The sequence below is a fragment of the Hyposmocoma kahamanoa genome, unplaced genomic scaffold (genome assembly GCF_003589595.1).
Source record: "Hyposmocoma kahamanoa isolate Upper Pololo Valley unplaced genomic scaffold, ASM358959v1 62, whole genome shotgun sequence".
Classification (NCBI taxonomy): Eukaryota; Metazoa; Arthropoda; class Insecta; order Lepidoptera; family Cosmopterigidae; genus Hyposmocoma; species Hyposmocoma kahamanoa.
The window spans coordinates 20,853,953-20,881,840 of record NW_020653850.1 but is presented as its reverse complement, the minus strand read 5'-3'; the positions used below and the strand labels follow the sequence as shown (position 1 = coordinate 20,881,840).

The 27,888-nt window shown below is 35.0% G+C and overlaps 1 protein-coding gene across 1 annotated transcript; it reads left to right on the top strand.

The window, feature by feature from the left end:
• On the top strand, window positions 1-27,881 carry LOC113229814. The gene is made up of 13 exons (XM_026463493.1): window positions 1-27; window positions 1,647-1,841; window positions 5,956-6,110; window positions 7,719-7,863; window positions 7,966-8,178; window positions 20,180-20,416; window positions 20,496-20,681; window positions 20,762-21,280; window positions 21,709-21,804; window positions 22,053-22,193; window positions 22,536-22,871; window positions 23,179-23,230; window positions 24,955-27,881. Exons 2-13 carry the CDS (start codon window positions 1,659-1,661, stop codon window positions 27,879-27,881), a joined length of 5,190 nt encoding a protein of 1,729 aa, XP_026319278.1. The 5' UTR covers window positions 1-27; window positions 1,647-1,658.
• Window positions 27,882-27,888: the final 7 nt, after the last annotated feature.

Genomic DNA, 27,888 nt, shown 5'->3' with positions numbered 1-27,888 from the left:
CAAACGTTAGTCATATTTCGTCTTACGGTAAGGTCATTTTAAATGTCATCTCTTGCTGCTTCTGTTGCTTATTAAAATAAAATTAAAAATTGAAAATATTTCTCTCAATTTACAGCCAGATTGTTGGCAAATGTCTTAATTACAAAATATTCATTTATTTTATTGTTAGTGTAAGTAAGAAAAAAGGAGTACTAAACTATTGGTTATAGAATATAAAATATGCCTATATTTGTTCTTTTCGATAACTTCATAATTATACTTTGAAGGCGCGTTATTGTGTCTTAAGTAATACTCCGTGTATTTTGAATAATATTTAGTCATATAAAATCATAATTTATCAAGTTTAAAACATATCATAACATTGGTCAGTCCATGGTCCAATCACCATCAAACGAACTTGCTATATGAGCGCTTATCGGACAGACCCGCCATTAGACAAAATTCTCAACTTATTTTTTGAGCATATTGAAGACCATCCGTCTTTAAAATTTTACGATAATCAACTATGTACATTTTATTAAGTATATAATTGACTATACGACTAAACTTAAAGTACGGACAACAGCACTTCAGACTACACATTTTTGTTCGAAAATCGCCTCTAATGCAACGGAACAAGATACGTCAATGTTGACTGTACAATTTAGATTAAAACTAACAACGCACTTTGAATTCATTATGATAATGATTTTGGTTTAGGTAGTACACGCACCTAATTGAATTAGATAATATATTTACACTAGATATATCGCACTGTTAATATAATAGTGTATTAACTCAAAAAGTGTACTTTCTCAGAATCGATGAAGAACGAATTACTCACTTCCCGCCAAAAATCATTAAAATTTATGTATGTTATAGTTTATTATAGACATTTAAACAATTTCTCAAATATATTTTAAAATATAATGGAAAAAATAATTTAATATTTTTGAATAAGGATTATTTTGACCAGTACTAGCTCATATAAAATGTGTCTCATTTTGAGTTAAGGGGATATCTTTTGATTATTTCTTACAATATTCTAACGTTTTTTTTAGACGTGTAGAGAATCAAATTTTGCGTTCAGAAATGGTATAATCTCGAATTTCACGTATTTTGAGTTGCAACACTATTGTAATAACAGTGCGATATGTCTGTGTATTTACTTTATTACTCATCTATATTTTTTGAGAAAATACTCCAGGATTATAGTTTGTTTTTATTATTGATAGAAAGATCATGTGATTGTTCACAAATAAAAATTCCTTCGATCAGACTTTATTTATATGATATCAAGTGCTGGGACGAACAAGTCGTGCGCCTGATGGTAAGCGACTTGCTTGTCTATAACAGTGGCAGTGTCACTTAGTACATCGCAAAGATCTGAGAGACACTGCTACTACGCCCACTACCTTAGAGACATAAGTTGAAAAGTCCCATGTGCCTGTAATTTCATCTGCACCCTTAGATACCCTTAAAATCCGGAACGTAGTAATATTCACATTAATGCATGGCGGCAGGAATAGGTAGGGTGGTAGTACTTTCCCGAACGAATTCACACAAGGAGGTCTACTGCTGCTAAAACCAGACCGACTGGACTAGAACCAGTGTCAGTTGTCTCAACTGTTCTTATCAACTGAAGAATTAACTATTTAGTTCCACAGACGAGCAGTACAATGCATGAAGTGCCAGAATGCCTCAGCCGGCGTTACGAGGCTGTCGACGAGTTGATACAAGAGCTAGGCTCCACGTTACAGAAGAGCACAGAAAATGACTGCCCTGAAGATTCTAACCCTGGAATCAAACTAATGTGCGATTTCTGGAGCATTTTGAAGGAAGATCCTAATTGTGATTTACCAGTACGTTTTTTTAGTAACTTTATTACGAATATACATAGGCGTTAATAGAATTTGTAAGTAGGGTGGCCACGCGTCGTGGCCTAGCAGTTCTTTATTGTACATACTACCTGAAAAACATTACGATGGCCATTCTCGGACCAGTGTTCGTTACTTAATTTCCGTGGCAATTTTTATTATTTAAAATTTCAAGTATAATTATTAAATATTTCATGATACTATACTCAAATATTAAACAATAATGCACGATAAAAAAACCTGATGCTTAAATAATAAAAAAATTACACGGAAATTATTAGGTAGTGAACACTAGTCCGGGAATGACCGACTTACTTGGCTACCTCTGCGATCCGAAGTAGATTAGCCTCCGACACCAAAGTATGCCATTTCTTTTAGTCTTTTGCTAATTCCTGCTAAAGTCCGACCATTCGGGTACATTCAGCATCTTCTTTGGCGATTCTATCATATTTCGGACGGCCTACCAGACAATGACCCGTAGGTTGCCCCAAATATGCTCATTTGGCAGCGGGATCCACTCCCAAGGCCGGCCAAAAAAATACTGAAGAAATGAATTTATTAGAGATTTATCGTAAAGCACACAAAGGTGGGCCACAAATTTCAATAACACTGATTTGCCTCTGTCTATGACCAGGCTGGTCAAAATTAGTGTTATATCTCGGAATTAGTAGAAGTGAAGCTGCAGAGCCTTGAACACCGCCGTAAAGTTGCCTGCTTTTCGGTGTTTTACCGGATATGTATATCACGAAGAGTGTGCGATGGAATTACACGATTTAATTCCGCCTTCTCCTTTATCACCGGGGCACTAGGCGCAGGTTTGGGTTCCACCCCATATTGTGGATATTCCAAAGATCCGCACGAAGCGTTACGCTTCCACATTCATATGGCGAACGGTTATGGAGTGGAATTCCCTGCTTGCAGACTTGTTTCCTGAACGTTATAAGTTGGACCTTTTCAAGGCGAGAGTGAATAGGCATTATTTAGGTGTGCATGCTCCATCGTCAATTTCATCGTCGCTTTCCATCAGGTGAGATGGAGGTCAAATGCGCACTTACATTTGTGTAAAAATTAAAATATAAAAACAGAAGGTAATATTTATTTGGTCTCAGTTTCTAATGACTAATATAAAGGTGAATCTTAATACTAAACTTTGAGATCGAGTTAGAAACAAAGACTTTATTTTATTTTATTTGAATTTAAAAAAGGGGGTACAATATATTTAAATAAACATAGTCCTACGAAACTATATATACAGTTTGACTGTAGGATCGAAAATTACTGTTGAATTACTGTTGTAGTATTACTGGCAAACCGTTTAATATGTATGGAATACGTTTCTTTAAGGTCCTATTTCCATAGTAGTTAGTTACTCTTGGGATTACAATTTTACCAGAGGTCATCGACCTTGTATTATAGTTGTTACCAACCGTATACAACGACGAGTCACGCACCTCTGCACTATGGTTATTGACAGCCAGAAGATATTTATGTTGTAAATTAATCTGAAGAATTTTACAAATTTGGAATAATTTAGTATGGTCACCATTACATTTAACTTTTGTTCTTTGTTTATAAGAAGTTTTAAAATCTTAATTTGCTTTTTCTCTGGGCTGTCAATGTATGATTAAAATGTAAGTCCATAGCTATCAAGGGCGTAATTTACTATGGAGTCCACCATTGCCATATACAAACATTTTAACGTGCTGGTTGGCACTTTGAAACTTAAGCGATAGAATTTACCCAATAGTATTCTTAACTTGTTACATATAAAATCTATGTGAACAATACTTTGAGATCGAGATAAGTAACACATTTTTCTTTTTCTACTGGCTTGCATCTACAATTATTTAAATTATTATGTAAACATTTAAATGAATGGGCGAGAATGGGACTGGGTGAGTCGGTTAAGTGCTGATAGGGACAGTGTAAAATCAATAATTTGGTTTTATCCGTGTTCAGAACAATGCCGTTAACATGGCTCCACTTAACAACTGCATCTACATCTAATTGTATGCTAATCCGTTCCGGCTCGTAGCAAACATAGATCGTCAGCGAAAATGTGCGCCGTACAGTGTCGAGTACTAACTCCATACAAACTGTTTACATGCATCAGATAACAGATTGGTCCGCACCCTGAACCTTGAGGCACCCCGCACAATACTTTTATCTCTTTGCTGTACCTATCACCCACTTTCACCCTGTATGACCGCGACGTGAGATAATCACTGAACCATTTGTTCAGCGGCTCTCCCACCCCACACTCCCCCAATGCATTTAACAAATTACATGTTTCAAGAGTTTCGAACGCTTTTTTAAAATCGAAAATTATTTTTTTATCTCCTAAAAAACTGTTAATTTCGTTAGTACAATTTGATAACAAGGCATTAATACACTTCCCTTTCTGAAATCCGTGTTGAAATTTTTTTAAATATTATGTTTTTGAAGATAATCTCCAAGCTGCTTGACAATACATTTTTACTTAATACATAATTGGTATAATTTTTACGACTGCCTTTTTTATGACTAGGGCGAATTATGGCCTCTTTTAACTTATCAGGAAACTTATGATTATATAATACTTATGTTACCGGAGTATAATAAGATTCAACTTTGCTCCGAGTGTAGGGTTGACACTAGATGTCTGTGTTTGACACATTATTTTACTTGTACCGGCAACAGGTTGTAAATATATTGAAAAAATTAAGCGGTTCATCCATAAGTCAATGGGTTCATCATAGTATTTTCTTGCCATATTGAAATAACTTTTTTTTTAATGCAGTTACGTTTTGATAATTTTATTTCGATTATAAGAGTATGATTATATACAAATGAAGTGCCGAATGATTCTGACTTTGAGGCACTCTTGTTCAAATAACCTCAAATACAACTATAAGTACATCTACCATTATTACTTTTAAACACATCGCGAGCGCTTCATTGCTGTATTAACGATTATGCAAATGTGTGCGTTTGTGCACGGCTTGCGGGCCTGCACACATACTAGCCGCGTTGCTATGTTTCATGGAGTTACCATATTTGATTTATTATACTATGATCTCACTCATTGGATATAAAATGTCCTTCTCTCGGCATTTTGCATGCAGAACAGACCGAGAGACGGAGCAAGACTCTCGTCCTCTGTCAGACGTCCGTCCAAAACAATAACTGTGAAATAGTTAATAGTCGACCAAGTTAAAAAACAATGTCAAGTATGAAGTTTCATTGGCATCATGCATCTTTTAATTTAGTCGAGTATTACTTACAGTAAATTGTATCGGACGGATGTCGAACAGACAATGAGAGTACAGGGCCAGACGCCACCGATAATCTAGAGCAAAACAATTTCATGAAAATAAAACAATTAACAGAAAAATATGTTTAATATTTTAAATAAACATTAAATTTTGTTATTAAAATAAAAATAATAAACAGTTGTAACAAACCTACTTTATGTATTAGTCGGCCTTATGCCAGAATGTTTACTTTTAGTTTACTAAGAATCCGCTAGATGGCATTGACCCATTTGACGTTATTTCTGAATCGCGATGTTAAGATTTTTCCCTCGAATGGAGAGAAATCTGAGAATACCGAAAGCTCAGTTAGGCTAACCAGGAGTTGAGTCTCTTTTTGGGAACTGCTACCCGGTACTCGGACCTTCTGATATTGCGTACGCTCATATAGAGCGAAGTTTTATTGCCCATCATAAACGGTGAAATTCATCATCTCGCGGAACGGCTTCCAGGAGTCGAGTCCTTGGGTACAACTGCCTTGACCTTCCGCATATAGGGTGAAATTGTATTGGCGTCATGCAAGGTAAAAGTAAATCTTTCTTCAACAACTTAGAGATTTCACTTGGCTGGAGCTGCGCAGATCCTTCTCCCACGGTAGAGAGAACCGCCCTTTACACAGTGTATAAATAAAAATATATTATTAAAGTATATTTAAAATACATCAATTTTTGTTTCCTTTTTTGGTTTCTAATAATTTTTTACGTCATCGACAACACACCATTTGGGGCAGATACTTCCTTCATCTGCATTCGTTTCTAGCATCGTAGCTCATATCAGTTTAATCTTATGTTTTGATATACAATCAACAGAAATTGGTGCAGAAACGCATGTGTCCCGAGTCGCCCAGTACTCCGCACTGCCCGATTCCTAGTGCGAAATCTAGTATGTTCGGACGCGCACAAAGAATCATGTGCTACATGGCGAATGACACCACCAGAGACAGTAGTCTTTCCAGTGGGAAACAGTAAGTTTCCTCTTTTAATCCGTATATGGACAGACATAAAAAGTACCGCACAAAAATTGTCTCTACTTTTTCTGGCATAGCGCTTATATTGATTCAATTCGTAAATATTGAATTTGGCTAGAGCATAGTAATTATTAGATTTATCATGAATTCAGTACATGTTTTGATTTCCACATAAATTTTATAGATCTGTAAAATTATTTCCCTTTCTAATATTTACTCCATAACGAAATACCAAGCAAATGAACAAAAATACTAAATAAAGTGTAGTAGCTAATCTAGTCAATTGAGTGTGAGTCGGACGGCACCAAGTGCAAAAGGCAACTAATGGAAAGCCGAAAACACCCGAAACACGAAGATTTTTTTCCTTTTTTTATATTAGACAACATGATACACTTACGATGCTTAGATGCTACGATATTGTAGGTACATGCACCGCAAACAAAACTTTCAAAATATAAAGTATTTTCACACTCAGCTGAACATCACACTTATTTATTAAAGGTTTTTTTATATAATATCAAGTGAAGGGACAAACAAATCTTGCGGCTGATGGTAAGCTACAGGTCTGTCCATAACAGTTGCTTTAAATCACAAAGATCTGATTAGGGGCACTGCCCCTTAGACATAAGTTCGCCAGGGAAATACCGTCAACATAACTTACGCAGTAATCTGCGTTCCGGTTTTGAAAGGTGTTATCAAGTTTGTCTCAGGGTGACGGGTGCAGTGGCAGTGCCCTCAAATCTCTGGCTGTCGTTGGAACTGTTATGTGCAGGAATGTCGCTTATCATTAGGCGCAAGACTTGTTCGTCCCGTTAATTGATATTAAAAAAAATACTATTATGAAAAACAAAACGGACCTCAAAAGTTCATGGAATTGAAATCTGTTACCGGAAAGTGAATTCATTCCCTAATTTGCCGCAGTTAGTGGAATATTTTATTCAAATTTAATTGGGACCAATACTGAGGTGCCCTCTTCCCAACAAAATAAGAACCATCAAAATTGATTCACGAATGCCGAGAGTGATCGCGTAACACACACACAAAGAAATACAGTCGAAATGAGAACCTCCTCCGCTTTTGAAGACGGTTAAAAATAGCGGACGTTGTAAGTCATTCAAGCATGCTCAAAGCTAGTTGAGAGCTTCAGGTGTCTGCGAAGAGTTGAATCTAACGATGTTTTCATTCTTATATAAAGCAAGTCGTAGCAATTAGTAAAAGTCCATTCTATAGGTACTATTCGCGAAGACTAAAGTTAGTTAGGTCCGCTAGGAGTCATATAATATGGGACGCAACTAGACCAACTTTGCAGGTTCGTGAAAATAATACGAAATGAAAAGAAGACGTTTCAAGAAACAGATAAAAAAATAGATATTTTTCATACAAGTGCGGAAAGTTTGTCATTATTCACAGTGAAAATGACAAATCCGCACGTGTATCAAACGAGTTTTTTAATACATATACGATTTGTAGTACGAAAAATACCACGTTTTGAGAAACTATATTTAAAAAGTTATATTTATATACCTATTATTACCTTTTATTTGTATACCTTAACAAATCTGATTGCGTAACTTATATCGCGTCACAACAATTTTGTGATTGCAGAGTGAATAACAATAAAAACCATCCATGCCAAGTAAGCAGTGTCTCAAAGAAGAACACATGCTGCGTGTCCGGACAATCATCCATTGCAAGTCATAACACAACGAACGACTTACCGTTGAGTAAAGTGCTATGCAATTTGAAGCAGGTAAGAAAGCATTATCTAATGGTCTAGATTTAGATATATATAATATCTAAGTATAAACACAGCACGTGCGTTCAATAATTTGATTTGTTTGTTGTCTTCTAGGCAGTGTCTTATGATAAGAAATGTTCAGCCAGAGTTAATGATCTACTAGAGGCAGAAAAGACGTTACAAGGGCAGATCGCTCAACTAGAGGATAAGGAAAGACAAGGTGTTGTTTTGCTGAAGCAAGCCGACTGTATGTGGTCTTGCATGGAAAATGCTTACAAGGAAAAAATAGCGGATTCTTTGGAAAGGCAAAAATGCCTATTACAGCAGGTGAGTCCTAAAATATAAACGAAGGAATTCCCACCGAGTCATCGGCACCCACGGAAGAAAAAAGACAATGGAAGTGCCATAAGCCTCGATTACTATTATAACCTCGGTCGCCAAAACGAGTACAAACAAAATGATAAACACTACGAAATCTTGATAATGATTGATCATAGCTTCTAATTTAAAAAGATGTAACATTCTGGACTATTAATATAATTTAAACATTACCCAGTTGTTATATCGTTGAAAGTTTAATAGGTACCTTCATTGCTAATTAGGTACGACGTTTTGATTTTATTGAAATTTCATTCGACGTGCTGCCATCTTGCGGTCAATAGCTGGACTATGACAAACGACTAACATCTGAACGAATAGAAAGTAGCATCTCCTCGACAAAGAGGACCTTTCGCTGGGATTAGAGATACGCACATCGGATTTCTTGCGTTGTCGATAAGTGATAAAAATATTAGAGGCAAATTTTATAAAAAACTGTATGCAATGTGTTGATTTGCAATCTCGCCACATTTACAGAGGTCATTCTATATCCGAAACTGAACCCAAATCACTAAAAAAATTATTCAAGAAAACATTTCGTAAATTCCTATTTTTTATTTAATTGCGGTAAACAATTTCAAAAACAACATTTTGATCCAAAGGTCATTGACTTGCACGGCATCGGTACTTGCAAACATTTTGAACAATGACCTTAAAAGCATTGACTTACAAATAAATTTACGACGGGTCTAATACAAAAACCACGAAAAAAATGTCCCAAGTCAACCTATTCGAAATTTAAATTGTTATGTCATCGCAGTATCGCGCTGTCCGTAGAACAAATGAAGACTAAAGCGGAGTGTCGCGCTCTGTATACGATTTTAGCGCCTTACAAGTGCGGACACTTTTTAGCGCGGACCCGACGTCCATACAATTGTAAGTCAATGTTAAAAGCGCAGAAAGAAACGCATTTTAGATCTATTTGGTGATGGGGGCGGGTAGTAGACCTTGGTTCCCAGACTGACTGCGTCTACGTCACGCTGACATCCCGCATAGGTACATTCTATTCTAGTCTGTCAGGAAATGCCATGTGGTTTAGTATATAAACAAGAGGTAGTAGTACAAAAAATGAATTAAGAGTACAAGTGCGTGTCTAATTCTTATGGCATGATGTGAAATGTTTACTTTACGCGGAGGATACGAGTGTCGAAGTTTCTGCTTTTAAAGTTGTGGAGTCTAATGTGAAACGAAACTCACGTGCGAATCTCTGCAGTGGAGCTGCAGATGATGCAGATGATGCAGAGAATTGTGGAGCTAGGTACATCTAGCAATACTTTCATGTAACCTAAAGTTAGTAAGTACCAAATCTAAGTTACAAAAAACTTTTTTCAGACAACGTTTCTAATTAATGTAAATAAATAGTAAATTATAACAATACTAGTACATAATCATAATTAAAAAAATAGGTAAATAAGCGATCGAGAAAGATTACGTATCGCTCGGTGAAGCGGGTGGCGGGGTCACTGCCCTTGCGTGGTGCATATGACTCCGAGACAATTTTGGAAAACTTGACTAGATAAAATTAGCCAGAATATTGAACAGAATATTTTTTTTAAATATTTTTAGATGATTTAGCATTATTTCTAATATTAATTTCTTAAATTTGGCGAGAATGCAAATCAACACACTGTATATCGCGTTTTACTTTGTTTCCGTTTACTTCGGTATAGAGCAGCCTTTATTATGTTGGAAATAAAAAGAAAATTACGAAGCAAATTCTTATGTGTACTTAATAGGAGTACTCAATATATTTTTTTTTACAAAGAAATACCATTTTATTATTATGTATTGTATTTTTTATGAAGATACGATTAATCCTATAATATGATATTGATAGGTTGGTTTTAGAGGATAGAAATGAAAGATAAAAAGGTAAATGTTGAAAAAAAAATGTTGAAAAGGTAAATGTTAAAAAGGTAAATGTTCCTTGATATAAAATATAGTTTCCTTTTAGATAATTTTAATTTGTATGTGGATATTAACGTACCGTGTAATTACAGCTTTTATTAAATTGGATTTTATTACATTTTCTTCTGCATTAACAACTCGACGCGCCACTAGTTCTTGAACCTAGAAAATGATCGGTACTTGATTATTCAAGCTAGAAAATAATAGTAAAAGCAGAACTAGTCAAGAAAAGATGAAAGTGCATTAGCCTGGAACCCGGAAACTACTACGATTTAAATGATTTTTAGGACTTAAAATACAACAAATTATTATTTTTTATTTTTGTCGTTTAATTTTTGTGTTTTGGTGATAAATCGTCTTTTTAAGGATGACGATGGCAGATGACTGCGAACGTCAGCTTTTAAAGTTTTATCTCACACAATATTGACTTAAATGAAAAACTGTAATAAACATACTAAACATGCTTTCGATATATGAATATATGTCCCATTAATATTATAAATTAAAAATGTTTACTTATATACAAACATCAAAAAAAGAAAGACAAACCTGAACAGTAATATTTTTTAAACTTGCAATGTTTTCACTCGTCATAGCATACATTTTTAGCAATGTTTTTAAATTTTTTTCTAAATTAACTAATTTTCTTCTTAGTCTACTAAATTTTCTTTTCCTTGGAGTTGAGTAGGTAGATATAAGTAACTGACCTTCATTTCTGTGCCGTAGGTTTACAATTTCTAATTCAGTTTCTTCAACAATGTGATGATGTAATTGCTGCATTCCTATCCATTTTGGGGCTCTTTTCTGCCATATCGATACCAGTCAAATAACCGAAATTATTCGCATCACATTCTTGATGGCAGGCATGGGTTTTGTAACAATGAGCACTTAATATATCTATATTGCCCTTGCAAACTTTTTCAACACAAGGTTTTACATATGCAATCATCTTTATTTATAAAATTGTTCAAATTGTTGCCCATTTCATTATCTGGATTTATCAGTTATGACAAAAAGGGGATTAAAATGCAAATCAATTGTTATACAAAATAGTTATGTAAATATATTACAAGACAGACGTTTTAGTTTTAGCATTGTAAAGACAATGATATAAGCAGCAAAAAATATCTATACTTACATGCATAACAATTTTTTGAGTAGGTATTGACGTATTATTTATACAGTGGTGGTGATAGAATTAAGAACGCTTCATAATACGGCACCAGTTTGATATACAAATGTCCATAATAAACATAATAACCCTTACTGGAAAATATTGACTATAGTGCTAGCTATAAACATTCGGGGTTAACAAAATCTAAAATTAAATAAAAATATAATATTTAAAAATACTGTTAAAATTAGAATCACTTTAATTTTATTTAAACTGAAATAGGATGGAGGCTGAACAAACAATTAAGAACGAGGTAGGGACTTGACTGTAGTATTAACAATATTTCAATAATTTTAGAAGTGGTATATTTTAATTAATTTAACAACGTTTTCTTAATAATATAATGATAAATAAAAAGGAATTTAGTATTTAGTAGCCTGTCCTCGACTGTGGATAACGGCATGGCAGCGGCGCAGCATCGACTCTATTAACTTTTTCGAGTGAACTAGAGTTCCATTCTTCTAAAAACGCATCGTACAATTCGTTCACGTTACTGCACCGTCTGTTTGCCAATTTCTTTTTGTCTTGACACCAAAGATGCTCTATTGGATTAAGATCTGGACTGTTTGGTGGCCAGTTCAACACAGTAACCAGTTGGCTGTCGAGGAATCTTCGAACAGAGTAGGCAGTATGTTTTGGGTCATTATCATGCTGGAATGTACAAATTACCGGCAGATTATCATCAGCGTACGGTAGCATACGTTCTTCAAGGATGTGTTTGTATTGGTATTGGTCCATATTACCTTGTATCAGTCTAGTAAGTCCTACGCTATAACCAGAAAAGCAACCCCAAATCTTAATATTTCCACCACCGTGCTTCACTGTCCTTTTCCGTATATTTTGGATTAACTGCCATATTTTTAGGTCGGCGTACTTACTGCTTGCCATCAGAGCATAGTTTGTTAATTTTAGTTTCATCCGAGAAAAGTACATACTTCCACCTTCCTTGTTACTCTCCCAAAGAAGTGTGCATCCACCAAGCGTCTTCGAACGGTATGTGCAAATACTGCGCGAGGATCGTTTTCACTAAAAACTTGTTTTTTATTTGATTGGAGCCTTTGAAAGGGTCCTGCTTAGCGAGATTAACTATTCTTGAATCTTCTCGTGGACACGTTTTTCTTTCTTTAGGTTTACGGGGAATATTCATAGTTGTCTTGTGTGTTTTAAAATGTTTAGCGGTCTGATACACCTTCGTTTTTGAGCAATGCAAATGGTCTACAATTTCTGATATGACCACTTACAACCACGCAGCTTTATTATAACTTCTCTTGTAGCAGAATCACAAGATTTATTATTTCCCATTATTTTCTATAAATAGTTTCATAAAACGTTCTTAAACCAACAATGCGACGTTGTTGGTTTAAGAACGTTTTATTGACATAAAAATAGTACTGAAGAATTATCGCATTCTATTTTCAAAATAGTAAAATAGAAAATTATATTTTAGTTCTTAATTATTTGTCCAGTCAGTGTTCCGGGAAGTAACCGAGTGATTGTTATTTAATAATAAAAAAAATGTAGGTACCATTATTTAAACAAGATTATTACTACTCTTATTTTAGATTATGCTACAAATAAACGACTAAATTTGAAACTGGGATTGCTTAACGTGAGATCGTTGGGCACTGGAGGTGACGAGCTTGTAGCCGCTGTAAACAGATACCAAATAGACGTCTTAGCACTTAATGAGACATGCGTAAAGGAAGAAACGCTTGCGCCGATAGTGCCCGGATATCAGCTAAAGCTCATGCCGAGGCAAAAGAGGAAGGGAGGAGGAGTTGGTTTTTAAGTCCGCAAAGAGCTGAAGGCTCGTATTAAGTCTCATCCTGAATCTGTTCTGGAACAATTATGGCTAGAGCTAACTCTACCAGGTCGTGGCCGACTTGCCATTGGTACAGCGTACAGGCCTAAAGAAGTAACGGTATCCGCTGCCATCGATGCGCTCAACGATTCCATAAGTTGTTTCGGTTACTATGATTACACTTTTTTGCTGACGGATTTCAATGCTGACTTATTGCAACACACGGATCCAAGATCGCGACGGATATTGGACTTTTTTCAGAACGTAGATTTGAAGTGATGGTTCAGGAACCGACGTGAGTTACAGAAAATACAGCATCTCTTCTAGACATCATAGCTACAGACTCGCCTGTTCTATGCAGGAATGTCAGTGTCTACCATAATGAGAATTTAAGCGACCACGGATTAGTTACCTGCGAACTTTCAATAAAGAAGAGTAAGGTACAGCCTAAGACAATTTTGAAACGCTCATTGGACATAATTAATATGAACTGTTTTTGTAACGACCTAAATAAATTGCCTTGGAATAGTATTATTGAGGAATCAGACATTAATTTAAAAACTAATATTTTTAATAAAATACTTTTGTCCTTGTTTGATATTCACGCGCCACTACGGAAAATCACATTTAAATATACGCCTACGCCCTGGATCACCGATAACGTTCAACTTATGATGTCGCTACGAGACTCTGCGCTGACAAGAGCTCACAGAACTGGAAAATATGAGCACAGAGAATATTATAAACAGCTCAAGAACCTTGTTGCCAGTGCTATAGAAAGGGAAAAATCAGCTTATTTCTCCTTCTATGTTAATAATAACAAGGATAAAGCAAATAATATGTAGCTGCATATTAAACAGCAAGCAGCACTCGGGAACAACGCCGCGAATCTACCAAGCATTCCATCTCACCTCCAGGATCCTAACGTAATTAACAATTTTTTTCTTGGATGTACCAGGTGATAGCGATGTAGAGACCGAAATTCTGAACTCTTATAGGCAAAATAAAAACTCTCACAGTGCTTTTAATATCCAGCCAGCAACAAAAGAAGAAATATCTAAAATTCTCAATAGCATTAAATCAAATGCGACAGGTTGCGACAATATTTCCGTCGAGATGGTACGTTTGACGCTTGAAGTTACCCTGCCTATAATAACTCATATTGTGAATGAGTCGATTAGAACTAAGATATTCCCTGAAGCCTGCAAAATAGCGAGAATAAAGCCTATCGCCAAGGGTACTAGTATAGAGGAATTTAGGGACTTAAGACCTATTAGCATTCTGCCCGTCTTGTCAAAGGTGCTGGAAAGAGTAGTCTGTACGCAGTTGACACGGTTCTTGGAAGACAATAGCGTATTGCCGGAAATACAGTCACGATTTCGCACCGGATATAGCACTCAAACTGCGTTAACGCACGTTTGTGATGACATGCTAGCAGCTTCGGACACGTTGAAGGATGCGGTGCTCATCGTACTTGACTTCTCGTGAGCCTTTGACAGCGTAAATCACGGTCTATTAGTGCAAAAATTATACTACTATGGTGTAACAGAATCTAGTTGCAAATGGTTCCATTCTTTTTTGACAGATCGGCGGCAGTACATGGAAATAGATTCGGAAAACGGAGATTCTCTAAAGTCGAATATAAAAAGCATAACTAGAGGTACGCCACAGGGCTCCATTCTGAGCCCGATACTTTTTGCACTTTTTGCAGCACATCTTCCAAATGTGGTACATCATAGCAAGGTCCATCTCTTTGCAGACGACACGCAACTCTACCAGTCCTTTTCCCCTACAAATACTAATACTGCCTTACTACGTATCAACGCGGATTTGCGAAATATTGCTAGTGGACAAAACTGAATGCGCTACTGTTAAATGCAAGCAAATCAAAGTTCCTGGTAATAGGTACGAGAGTATAAAGGGAGAAAATTCTAAGTTATAATCCTATTATAACTTTGGGAAACGACAATATCGAACTGGTAAATAGTGCCAGGAACTTGGGCCTAATAATGGACAGTGAGTTGCGATTTATAGAGCACATTGATGTAAAAATTAGAAACGCCTTTTATCACCTATCAGAAAAAGTTAGACAGATACTAGTCGAATCGCTGGTCTTCATTTCAATTACTGTGATGCGGGATATGGACCGAGACTCCTGGAGAAAACGAAACGTGCCATACAGTGAGTACCATAAAATGCTTGTGCTCGTTTTCGCTTTAATATTCCAAGACGTGTACACGTTACTTCCTACTTAAATCGAGAAAATATATTAAAAATGGAAGCACGAAGACAAGTCCATTTGACTTGTTTTGTACACAAGCTAATTACACTCCGAAAGCCAAAATATCTCTTTGACAAGTTGGACTGGGTCACGAATGTTTATAGCATAAATACTCGACGAAGACAAGCCAACCTTTTAGCCACGCCGTACATAGGACGACTGGCTACAGGGGTGGTCTGAAGTACTCAGCGACGAAAATTTGGAATGATTTACCACCACCTCTCCGTCATAGCAGTTCCCAACACTTAGTTAAGACGCACACGAAAAAAAAATTATTACAGCGACTAAAAGTAATGTAACTCCTTCTTGTAACGGGACAACTTCGTATGAGCAAAACAGGAAGAATGTTATTTTAATTTATGAGAAGTTAACTGTTTTTTTCCTTCTTCTTATTCGTTTAGAGACAGAGCAGACAGCGAGCCAGCGTAAGTGTAACTGAGAATATTGTGTGGTTTATATATGTATATTTTTTAATAATATTATTATTGTTTATTACATATAAATTAGTCATACATAGTCATAGTCATACTATTTTTTTACATTAATCTATTAAATGTTATTCAACCGATATAATTATTAGTATTCGATGTTTATCGTGGCGATATGGTATAGTTGAATTGGATTATGTTGAAAAACGATGTGTCAACAAGGTCAAGCTGAAAATCAGTACCGCGAGGCATACAGCCACAAGGATTATATTGAGCCTGTTCCTTCCACGCACTGTTGTTGTTCCCACAATATTGTTATATTATTATGTTCTGTACGTATTACTGTGTGTGGTAAATAAATGGTTTAAATGGTATTACGCTAAATAAAAAAGGTCAATCCAGATAATATTGTTTAACATCATCAGAGCATATTTTTAAATTAATTCGACACTTAATGGTTATTGCAAAATAATAATGGTTTTGTGTCATTAATCGTTCTTAATTCTATGACCACAACTGTATTTTTACGTCCATATTTTGAACAATTCGTACTAAATTTTGTCGGCATCCGATTTTATCGTCCAGTAGGTAGCTTTAATCTATTTTTCTTTTCGAAAAGGATCTTGCCGGAACCTGAAAAGAAAATCTATTAAGGTACATTTCATGATAATAATGATAATAATACTTTCATCGTAATGATAAATTAAAAAACTTGAACAAAGGCAATATCGATAATTTTATCGACAAATTCTCTCTCTAAATTGGAGAGATTTTTTCGCTACTGGCTTAGAGCATACGGGAAACGCTATTAGCGTTGTTTCGCGAACAAAACTTTTTGCCACTTATTGAGTGGCGGGGGTAGTATTACAAACAGGTGCATTCAAATGCTATATTGAGTCGTGTCACTATGGTCTCACACAAGCACAAATCAACAACACTAGCTTATTTTTACAAATACACAGATAAAACACACATTGATGTCATATCCGTACACAGAATAAGCCTATAAAAATAAGTCGATTCTCATGAATATACTAGAGACGGAAAGTTATCGACGTAACGGTATCGATATGTGTACCACACTTGGCTAGACTGGATGTAGAGGATTTCTTTTTGCAATTTTGTGAGTAGTGTAACAGTAGTATTGTTTTACTTGTATTTGCCAGAGGAGATTGCACATTGACTTACCAATAAATGGATGACAATAAATACAATCCAGTCTAATCCAAAAACCGCGAAAGAATGTCCAGAGTTTTTCCGGTTTTTCACGGTCAGCGTTGGAACCAATGACAAGCATGGCCGGAGTTAACCTATGCAAACGTAGTGACATATATAGAAATACAAAAAAAACTAAAACATTTAATTTAAATTGTAAAGTCATTATTCAGTATTGCTTAATTTTGTTTGCCACGATTTAAAGGCTCAACAATTAAGCATATTCTCCCGACTACTGGAAATAACAAAATGAACCATAATTAGCTTCTAGTGAAAACTACTTGAACACAAGAGTGATGGAGAAGTCTTAATGTCAATATTAATTAGTTTTATAGTATTATGTTGAATTTTATACGAATTCACTTCAAGTATTAAGAGTTGTGCAGATATATCTGCACAGCTGCAGAGCTGTCTCTCTCTCTTGGTAGTTTCGAATTTCTAGATTCCAACTAAACGTAAACTCAAAGTTTCATAATCTTGAAAACCAATTTATAACAAAACCGTTATGCTTTCAGGGGATTTTGGTTGCTTATTACAAAGAAAAGATTAAGTTAGTTTGTTTTGTAATATTCCTAAAATAATCTAAAAAAATACATTTGGGATTACAAAAAATCTAGCAAACATTGTTTCGAATTTTTGATTTGGGATTACAAAAATTCGAGCAAACATTATTTCGGGCAAATGTATACTTCTGATTGGTAACTCCAAACAGTAAAACGAATACAACAATATTTTGTTAGTTATTTATTAGTAACATTTAATAAAAAGTCATTTTAAAAATAAGATTAACATTAAATCAACTAATAATAATATAATAATAATAATAACGCTCACACTCAACATAGCCCCGCACTAGGGAAACCCTGTGTCGCGGGTGCCATGGACACACACATAGACAACCACAAATGACACCCAAACTCACGAGAGAAATAAATGTAGGCCATACAAATATTTCTCCCGGCCCGGGAATCGAACCTGGGACCTCTGCGTGGCAGTTCGGCATGGTAACCGTTCGGCCACGGAGGCAGTTTAACTCTATAGTTTCTTTGTTTTAAATCTAAATATTTCAGTCAGTTGTGGTTCGAGAAATGGAATTGAAGTAATGGGTCTTTTTCGGTCTTTTGCGCATGTCTTGTGCAGGATAAGGACAGTTAGCTATTTAGTTATTTTGATTGCTTTTGTAATTTATGTGTATTGTATGTAAGTATGTACTCGTATGTGTACTTTTATTTTTCTTTTTTCTTACAGAACGGCATGATTTATAATGATTTATATTAAAACATATACAATTTATTTTCATTATTTATAATTTATTACATTATTATTTAATATATAATACGGCGGATAAATCAATTTGAATAAACTTCGTTACATAATCTATCGATAAAAATGGGAGCTAAAAAGCACGTTCGCTTCTCTATAACGAAAAAATAGCGTTCATGAAGAGTTGCATTTTTTCTTTGGTCGCCTGTCAGTAATTAGGGAACTTCATAGGCATGCTTATGTCAAATGTTCGAATTTTTTCAAATATTTTCGCTGTAATCGATAAATTAAATCAATGTGATCATTTTGAAAAAAATGTGTTAAAATAGAAAACTAGTAATTAATGTCAAAAATAGACGTATAAATGGAATGTGATTCCATCCTTGCTAGACTAGATGTAGCAGAGATTGTTTTGCAAGTTTGTATGTTGCAAGTCGACATATTTCATGGAGCACTTGACGCGGTGAATTCAATAATGCAAATGAAAAAAAACATCGAATTGAAAGTAGTGTTTAATGTGCCATGGTTGTTTTGTGCTTGTACGTTGACAGAGGGGATTGCCTATCAATGACGTCTCCAGTCCTATATGCTCTAAGGGCGCGTTCCCACTATGTCGTGACGACAGATTGTCGTGCAGTTTACAGTGTCGTGGCTTGTATATTTAAATGAAGTTGTTCACATATAGCACGACACGATTAACTGTCGTTCACGATTTTTTATCGTTATAACGACAAACTGTCGTCACAGTGGGAACAGCTAGAACGACAGTCGTCAGACGATAAAAAAACGTCACGATAAAAACGTGAGGACAGATTGTCGCAGCTCCTACAGTCGTCACGTTTTATTTATCTCTGTCCGCACGTATTCTGCTCCCTGCCTTCCTCTCTCGCACCCCGCGCCCTCTGCTCGCTTGCAATAGCGTTGGGTCGTAGCCTGAGATAGGCAAGGAGGCTGTCGTGAAACGATAAATTGTCGTCACGATCTAGTGGGAACAGCTAGTCACGACAGTCGTTCAACGATAAAAAATCGTCCACGACAGATAGTCGTGATATGGGAACAGGCTAGGCATGACCGTCGTCGTCCAACGATAATAAAACGTGACGACATAGTGGGAACGCGCCCTAAGGCTACTAGCGTGGAAAGTTAGAAATGTTTTTAGTTCTCCAAAATAAGAGATAATGTTTATTTTCGTTTCTTACAGTACAAAAAATCTATTCTATAAACAAAACACGAAAATTTTATTAAAATAAGACTTACCGATGATATTTAATTCCACCACGGGTACAATTTTTGCAGTCCAAAATTGCACAATGAGGCATTTTTTTACGATTTTAGAGAATTTGCGCGAAAGGTTAACACAACCACACAAAATGGCGGACTGAGCTACATAGGCCCTAATCTAAGAGACCTATATACATATAGTTGGCACGCGTGTGGGGCTAACTAACCACTTCTACTGTATATTCTGTTTTTGTGTCGGCACCATTGTCTTTTCGTATGATTTGCACTTTGCGTAATTAATTAGCACTTGCTTTAGCGTGAATATATTATCTCGATGAAACTTGCGTGTCAGGTAATGGTTCATAAAACTTTTCAATGACATGTGAAGTCCGCCAATTCGCATAGGGTCATTGGGTTATACACCACTTTGTTCGATGCTTTCTCCTTAGATAATAGCTATTTACTTTGGCGTTAATTTAAATAGCTATTGTCTAGCGACAATAAAAACATGTTCGTTGGGTTATAGATCACTTTGTTATAAACTTTCTCCTTAGATAAGAGCTATTTCCATTGGCGTTATGCAATGAGACATATTTGAGTCGATACAGTACTATATTAATATGATTCTTAACGTAACTCAAAATCAACAATTATTCCAGTTGAAGGACGTAGAAAAAAGTGTTAACAAATGGCGTAAAAATAAGAAGGACTTGGAATCGCAATTGGATAGTATAGGCAAAGCGCAGCTTGAAATCAACGAAAAAATTTCTCGTAAAACGAACGATATCAAATCTTTAAATGTTGAAATAGACGGATTTAAAAAGAGAATTGAAGCTAACAAAAGGGCCGCGGAAGCGATCAAGAAATCGATAGAACCTAAGAAGAAGCATGCAAAAGTATGTAAATTTAATATAAAATAATAACGACCAACAATATTTGTAATCGAATCATAATCTTTATCTCTCCTTGTTTAAGATAAAAATAGAAACCATAACGGCAGAAATGAAACGTTTAGAGGCATTAGACGAAAATGAAAAGAAAGCAAAACTAGAAAAGGATGCAGAAGGTGCTGCATATATTAAGGAAGCAAGAGAAGATCTCCAGAAAATTTGTAAAGCTTTGCTTCAAAAACAACTCGAGAAGGAAGATTTAACTGCAGAGGTTTGTTCAAAGAATTTTGTGATATATGTAAATGAGTGATATATGCTATAAGTGGTTCCAATTATATGTTCTTATTTCAGAAAAAATCTTTGATCCAAGAAATAGATTTACTAAAAACAACATGTGACTTGTGTAAAGATAAATGTAAAAGGAAACAAGAGTTAATGGGTGAAGAGTTAAATAAAGTGGACGCAGAACTAGCTATCTTCAAAGTAAAGTGTATCAAATGTAATCAGTGTACTGATACAAGTGACCAAAGGTACTACTGCAATGATTGTCCGAGATGTGCTGCTCATAGAGAATGTTTGGTCCAGGGCGACACTTGTGGTACTGATATTAAGGAGTCATGCGTTTGTCAAATGGTCAAACAAAAGTTATTGGACAATATATTTGAGAATATGTACACCGTGTTAGACAGACAAGTGCATTCACGGCCTGGTAAAGTGATTGCTGACCAAGTACTGAAGAGTTTAAAACACAGCCGCAATGGAAAATTGAATACGGAAACAAAAAAGGTTTTGCAGGAATTTATTTTGACTACGATAAAGAAGAATTTAAATTTAACTATTGTTGGTGGTGCAGTCAAGACTAGGTGTGAGGTGAATGTCATAATTTTTGTTAAATAATTGTTTTGGAGTTTTTACTTGAATATAAATTGTTTGCAATACAAGTAAAATAGAACTATAAGATAAAATTTGGGAGCACATTTGAAAACTGAGTAAAACAATATCGAGCACTTTGAGTAGCTTTTTGTTAAGCTGATTATTTTTGGTACTACGTTTCCATGTATTTGCAATATATATCACTGTTTACGTGTTTTAATATAAAGGTTTAAAAAAAAATCGTCAATGATTCAGCATTTTAACTATAAAGAAACAACTTAAAGAATATTTGTTGCCCCTTGATATAATCTGTAATACCAGAAATCGTCAAATGAAAACATCTGTGGTTATTTGCTAATTTTGTTTTTTTGTTATTTGTTAATTGTTACTAACAAGGATATGAATATTTTGTTTGCTTTTATTAGTTGGATCCTGACACTTACAACCAACTGATGCTGTGCTTGAAGCAAATAAAAGCCTCTCGTGTTGCTCACTCTGACAAAGGAACGGAATCAAAGAAGGTACACAATTTGAATCTCTCTTGCAAGGAGTATAAAGTTAATTATCATACGCGATTTCCTCTACAGTTAATTAATTGTGTTGCTTAACTAGTTCCCCTATAAAAATATTAAATTTAAGTAGAAATAGACTTCAAAGTCTTTGTCTTTAAAGTCAGTGAGGCAAATTCTTAATATGGACAGAAATGCTAAATAGAAAGAAGGAGAATTGTTAAAACAGCCATTATTGAATTATTATTCAAATTCCACAGGGCCCATGTAAGCGTTGGGGAGGATCCAAGGAATGTTATTGTCCGAAAGGTCCCAAAGACTGTGTTTGTATTAAGAAAGCGCCCCCACCGAAAAGTGGAAAAGGTCCTTGCCCACCTTTACCGGTTGATAAGGAAGACGAGGTAGGTGTCAGAAACAGATTTTTCGTTATACTTCCATGTTCGCTTTCTGGTTTCGATGGTAGTAATTTGATCATACGTATTTTTTCCATTTGTATTTTGGAGTCTGGTAAACAAGAAAAAGTTAAAAATATTAATATCTGACCGGATGACAATGATAAACCTTCAATGTGCATAACTGTGGAAGCAACTGTAGGTCTCATCTGCATGTAATTAAGTATTTATTAATTTTCCCATTTTGAATTAATCAAAGTAAAGCTTTGTCTAAGGCATCGATAAAATTTTACGTTAAAAACTGAATTCCTATAATAAAACTACATTAAAATTTGTTTGATTTTCCTTAAGGGCGAAGTGATGAAGTGTCCAAACAAGAAAGATACAGTATGTGGCTTAGACTGTTCCATGCATACGCCTGAAAGAATAGCAGCAGATGTATCGAAATGGAAACCTGATCCCTGCGGAGGTCCTTCTTGTCCATACTCAAAGAACATGCGAGCTGCTCAGTGTGTCTTTGGCCCAGAGTTATTTGATCCGAAAAAAAATTTTGAAAGTCGAAGGTCGATTGCTAAATTACCTGGTAATGCAGAAAAACAAGTGGCACAAGGTTGGAAAAGCCCTTGTCCGATTAAGTCGTCCGATATGAAAAGAAACTCAGCAAGTAACTTAAAAGTGGAAAAAGAGGTGAGAGACTAAAATCAACTAACTTTGGATAGATTTCGTGTACTTTTTACTTCATCGTATCTGATATCTATATACTAACGAGTTTCATCGTGATCCAATAAGGAGCCTAACACACGTATTACACTCTGAGCAGGATCCAGTTTATTCCAAGTTATTGAGTTATTCTTGCAGCGTAGAATTGGATAGAGGTAGTTCAGAATTTAAAACAATTCCATAAAAATATAAAAAGCTTTCTCATGTCAAAACAGGCATTGTCGTTAGTCTGTATTTATTATGTATGTACATTTATTTGTTTGTAAATTTCCAGATCACCTGTAAGTGCGGAGACGTGCCGATACGTTTTTGCTCCTGTCACAAAGGTAAATACATACAATTAATTGTTTAATTAATAATTTACGTGGGAGTAAAATAGCAAGGCATTTTGTGATGTAGAGCTTTCGTTTCTAGATCGTAGATCACAACCATGTCAGAATATAATTGATGAAGTAATTGGAAGATATATGGATGTGGCTCCAATCCAAAAAGTAAGTTACACAACTTTACGGAGAAAATCAAGGATTATTAAATCAGCTCTTTAAGGACATTCAATTAATATTTATATAAATATTTTAAATAAATTTCGTCTGAACAACATGGTGGTTTCATTTTTAGTTTAGATTCCTTAAAAATATGACCACCATGTTAAAATTTTGATTTTTGCAGACAATTAAATGAGAGTTTTGGTTTAACCTTAGGTAACAAGCGTGAATGAAGACGAGCATGTAGAAAATTATTTCGGAGGCTACAATCCAGTAGAATGTGTTTCCGGAAATAAAGAAAATGAGGTAAACACATTTAAAAATAACTTACTTACCAATTTCTGTATTGATACTTCTACGTTTCAAGCTTTGATGATAGAGGAAAGAAATGATAGTGATCAGTCATTTATTAATTCATTTGAAGGTCATAAAAGTTTAAATATGACACGGGAAAGAGAAACAGATACAGAAATGGAAAAACTTACGTGCAAGTCCTCGTGCGTTAATTTAAAAACACGTTCTGGTCATGATAAAGAATCTGTAATCGACATTGTGGAAAATGAGATGAAAGATTTTTTGGTAACCAATAAACTTTCCTCTCACAGTGAGGTCAACTTCTCGAGTACTGAATTTACGGCAGCTAATCCGTTTTTGGACAAGATTAAGTCACAGATGAAAATCAATAGGTATAGGAATTGTAATATTAAAGATACAGAAATTAGAATATCGCCTGTTACAATAGTACAATTTACATCCAGGGATCCCAAAAATCAGAGCTCCAGAGAACCTATCAGAGAAGTAAAAGCTAAAAGATCATCAGAATTAAGCAACGAAAGTTTGTTATATAAAAGCAAAGCAAAAACTGAGATACTGAAAGAAAAATATGTCAAAGAATTATATAGAGCACATTATTTACCCAATACTCATCACTGCATAGAAGAACTTTATAAAGCAAACTATTAAACTGCTGTTACAAGATACATAGCAAAATATAATATAATAGAAGTCATAATAGGAACGCTATTTATTATCTTAATTATATAAATGTAAATACGTGAGACTAAGATAACAAAGAACTTCATATTGCACCTCATTTTCAAGTAAACGAAAAAAAAAGAGAATTCTTCAAAAAATATTAAATAGCAAATGTTATTGAACGTTAGCTAAAAATAAAGCTTTCCATGACACAAAGAATTTAAACATGAAACATTCATGAATTCCATAATAAAATAAGACACCAGCGAAATAATTTACGACAATATTTTCTCAACGCACAACACGTTAATTTATTACCTATATGTTACAAAATTTTCGGAAGGTAATATTGGTATAAGTTAATAACACTTTGATGGTTACAATTATTCCTTTACTCGTGTCAAATATCTAGTTATGAGCGTCTCATTATGGGTTTGTGTAGAATACAAAGTGAAATATTATACTATTTAAATGCTACCTTTTTTCAGTTGTTTTGTACTCCCACGTAAATTGTGAGTTTTAAATAATGTTGAAAGTAAAATATTTGTTAGTAATTATCTTAATTATATTATTTTCAATTAAATTTACAGATGCAAAACAACTGAAAATAGACGATGGGTGTAAATGTGCAATTCCAAGGAAGTGCTGTTCATGCGAGGGCATACCTTACAAAGTGTCGGTAAGAAAATCCTATAAAATACATGAAGGGCATCAAAAAGCATCAGTGTCGCAAGATACTCCACATGGCAAAGAAAACGAAACATCCAGTGTAGATAATAAAGTCACATTCAAGGAAAATGAAATGGAGAATGTTGAAAAAGTAGATGAAATCGTGAGATTAGATTATAAGAGTGTAAAAACGACCATGAAACAAGTGCCAGGAGAACTTTCAAATATTAAAACCGATGCACCTACAGGCATTGTTTTTCAACCCGTGACCGAAACTTTGACATCAGAATATAAAAGTGCAGAAACTTCCAAAATTATGAAGAAACCGCCAGATATTAATAAATCTAAAGAAAATTTGAGCTTAACCGATGCACCGCCAACAAATATTCAAGCGACAGATAATACCATGTCACATAGAAGCGTGGAAGCTGATAAAGTCATAAAAAACATACATACAAGTTATGTTGAGGCAAAAGATGAAATTTGGGCACCAGAGTACAAGAGTGTGGAAACGAACAAGGTAGTTATGGAGAAGGTACCAGATATCAGCGAACCTCAAAGAAATAATGCGAATATAATCGATACACCTTCTGGCAGCGTTGCTATGGAAATCGAAAATACTTTCCTTGACAAACTCGAAAAAAAATTAATAGAAAATCCTAACACGCATGTTTACTTGAGAGAACTGAATTCGAGGCAACTAATTGTCGACTTCAAACCCCAGGAGAATGTTTCCAATCTAAAAGTACACGTAACCAAATCACCAACTGGTGAAATACAATTCGTGCTGTTTAAAAATTTGTCAACATATATACGGCCATGTGAATCTTGCGAAACTGTATGTGAACAAGCCATAGATGTAGAATCATTAATCTTAAAAGTAGTCAGAAGTGAATGCAAACTAAAAGGAACCCCTACGGATGGTAGAAAAGTTTGTGATGAAGCAGCGAGCAGTATATCAAACAAAAGACAAGCAGCAAGGAAAACAGCAAAAATGGAGCGAGAGGATATCAGGTACTATGTTGAAGACGTAATTTTAAATAAAATACCGAAAGAAGCAAAAATACACAAATGTAGATTAACCGATAAAGAAAGAAATTCCATAGAATTAGACAAAAAAGAAATGGAAATATTTTATGATAATAATAGAGGAGAAATTAAATTAAAAGTTCAAGGTGTAAATGGAGCAAAAGCTTGTGTAGAAGCTAATTTAAGGAGAACTTTGTCAGGAAATATTGTCATGGATATCAAAGATATGAACTGTGTTGGAGTGATCGCAGATAGCTCAAAAGAATGTCCGGTGTTGTTGAAAAAGTCCTCATCTGGGGCATATATGTTATTTGTTGGCTGTGAAAAGCCTGAACAAGAGCCAAATACAATATTAAAGCGTACTGAATCTGGACAAATGTTAATTGTTATTACTGAACCTATATTAAAGTCATTAATTCTTCTTAAACCACCTCTCCAAGAATTAGCCAACGATAAACTATACAAAGTAAGTGTTAAAAGTGCATCGTCGCGTATTATTGCAATTCCAGCTTTTCTCAAGATGACAACATCGGGAAATTATCTCCTTGTTTTGGACAAAGAATTCGAGAAACAGTTTCATGATCACATAATGAATTCTATGAGTGATCACAATCAATGTCATATAGAGTTACAAAAGACAGCTTCTGATGATATAGTAATTAATTTTGATAAGCAATGTACTGAAAATACGTGTCATAATAAACAAAATGCTCTTTTGGTTAAAACGTCTTCGGGACATTTGAGAATTCTAGTAAATGACGAGAAATATAATACTTTATCACAAAATTTGATTAAAGTTAACTCAAATAAATCTTCAAAAGCCTTCGAGGAATTACTACGACATATACACACATTGTCTTCACCGGGTTGTAGTCAATCTAGGAACATAACTGAGAGCTCGTTCAGAAAACAAAGCAGCGAGTCTCAGTTTTTAGACAGCGACAAAAGCTCGCATTTCGACCGTCCGATTAAAATACAAAAAACTCCATCTGGGCAGTACGCTGTTGTTTTAGATAAAAATTCAAAAATGGCATTTCTGACCGATTTGAGGAACTACTTGAACTTAAATAATAAAGGTCACGTCCCTGTCAGAAGAATGGGGTCTGGAGATATTATGATCTTTTTAGACCCAGAGGGACAAAGTACCGACCTTTACGGGTCTTTGAGAATTACTCCATCTGGAAATGTTTATGTCACAATGGATGAAAACGTTTTAAAAGTTTTAAGTGCCACGCCATCTGGAATGACGGAACTAGGATCTCATCATATTATTAAAAAGGTTAAGCATCCAGAGGATAAAGGAGTAGACACTAATTGTAGTACTGATCTTGATGCTTGCTTATGTGACCCTCTTTGTATTTGTAGAGACTTATTAGAGTGTGTCGATAAACGTAGAAGGTCGCAAGATACAAAAAGAGGCTATTTCTATAAGACAAAAAAAATATTACCATGCCCTTCCAAATGTTACGCTTCTTGCTGCATGAAAAATAGATTCAACAGAACTAATGTTACAGAAAACCCTTGTGAATGTTTAAATCCCTCTTACAATGAAAAGAAAAATATTCAGCAATGTTATTATGTACATGAATCTCTTTGTAACACGAATAAAACTTTGTCAAATGAATTATTAGTGGCATCATGCTCTTGTAAGGAAACTGATAATAGTACGTCTTTGTCAGAAGTCTTTGATGACTCAGTAGAAGAGTTCCCTAATTTGACATCATATGAATCTGTAGAGAATAGTAAATATGATTGGAATTATCTGCCGCCACAGTTACCTCCATTTCTTGGCAATTTCAAACCTTTTGTGGTTACTTAGTTTTAGT

Excerpts from the sequence above, each read along its gene's own strand:
- LOC113229814 (XM_026463493.1), top strand. The coding sequence starts at position 1,659 with ATGCATGAAGTGCCAGAATGCCTCAGCCGGCGTTACGAGGCTGTCGAC. Across the intron at positions 8,179-20,179 it reads AAAAATGCCTATTACAGCAG|TTGAAGGACGTAGAAAAAAG; the intron begins GTGAGTCCTAAA and ends CAATTATTCCAG. Across the intron at positions 20,417-20,495 it reads CTAAGAAGAAGCATGCAAAA|ATAAAAATAGAAACCATAAC; the intron begins GTATGTAAATTT and ends TCCTTGTTTAAG.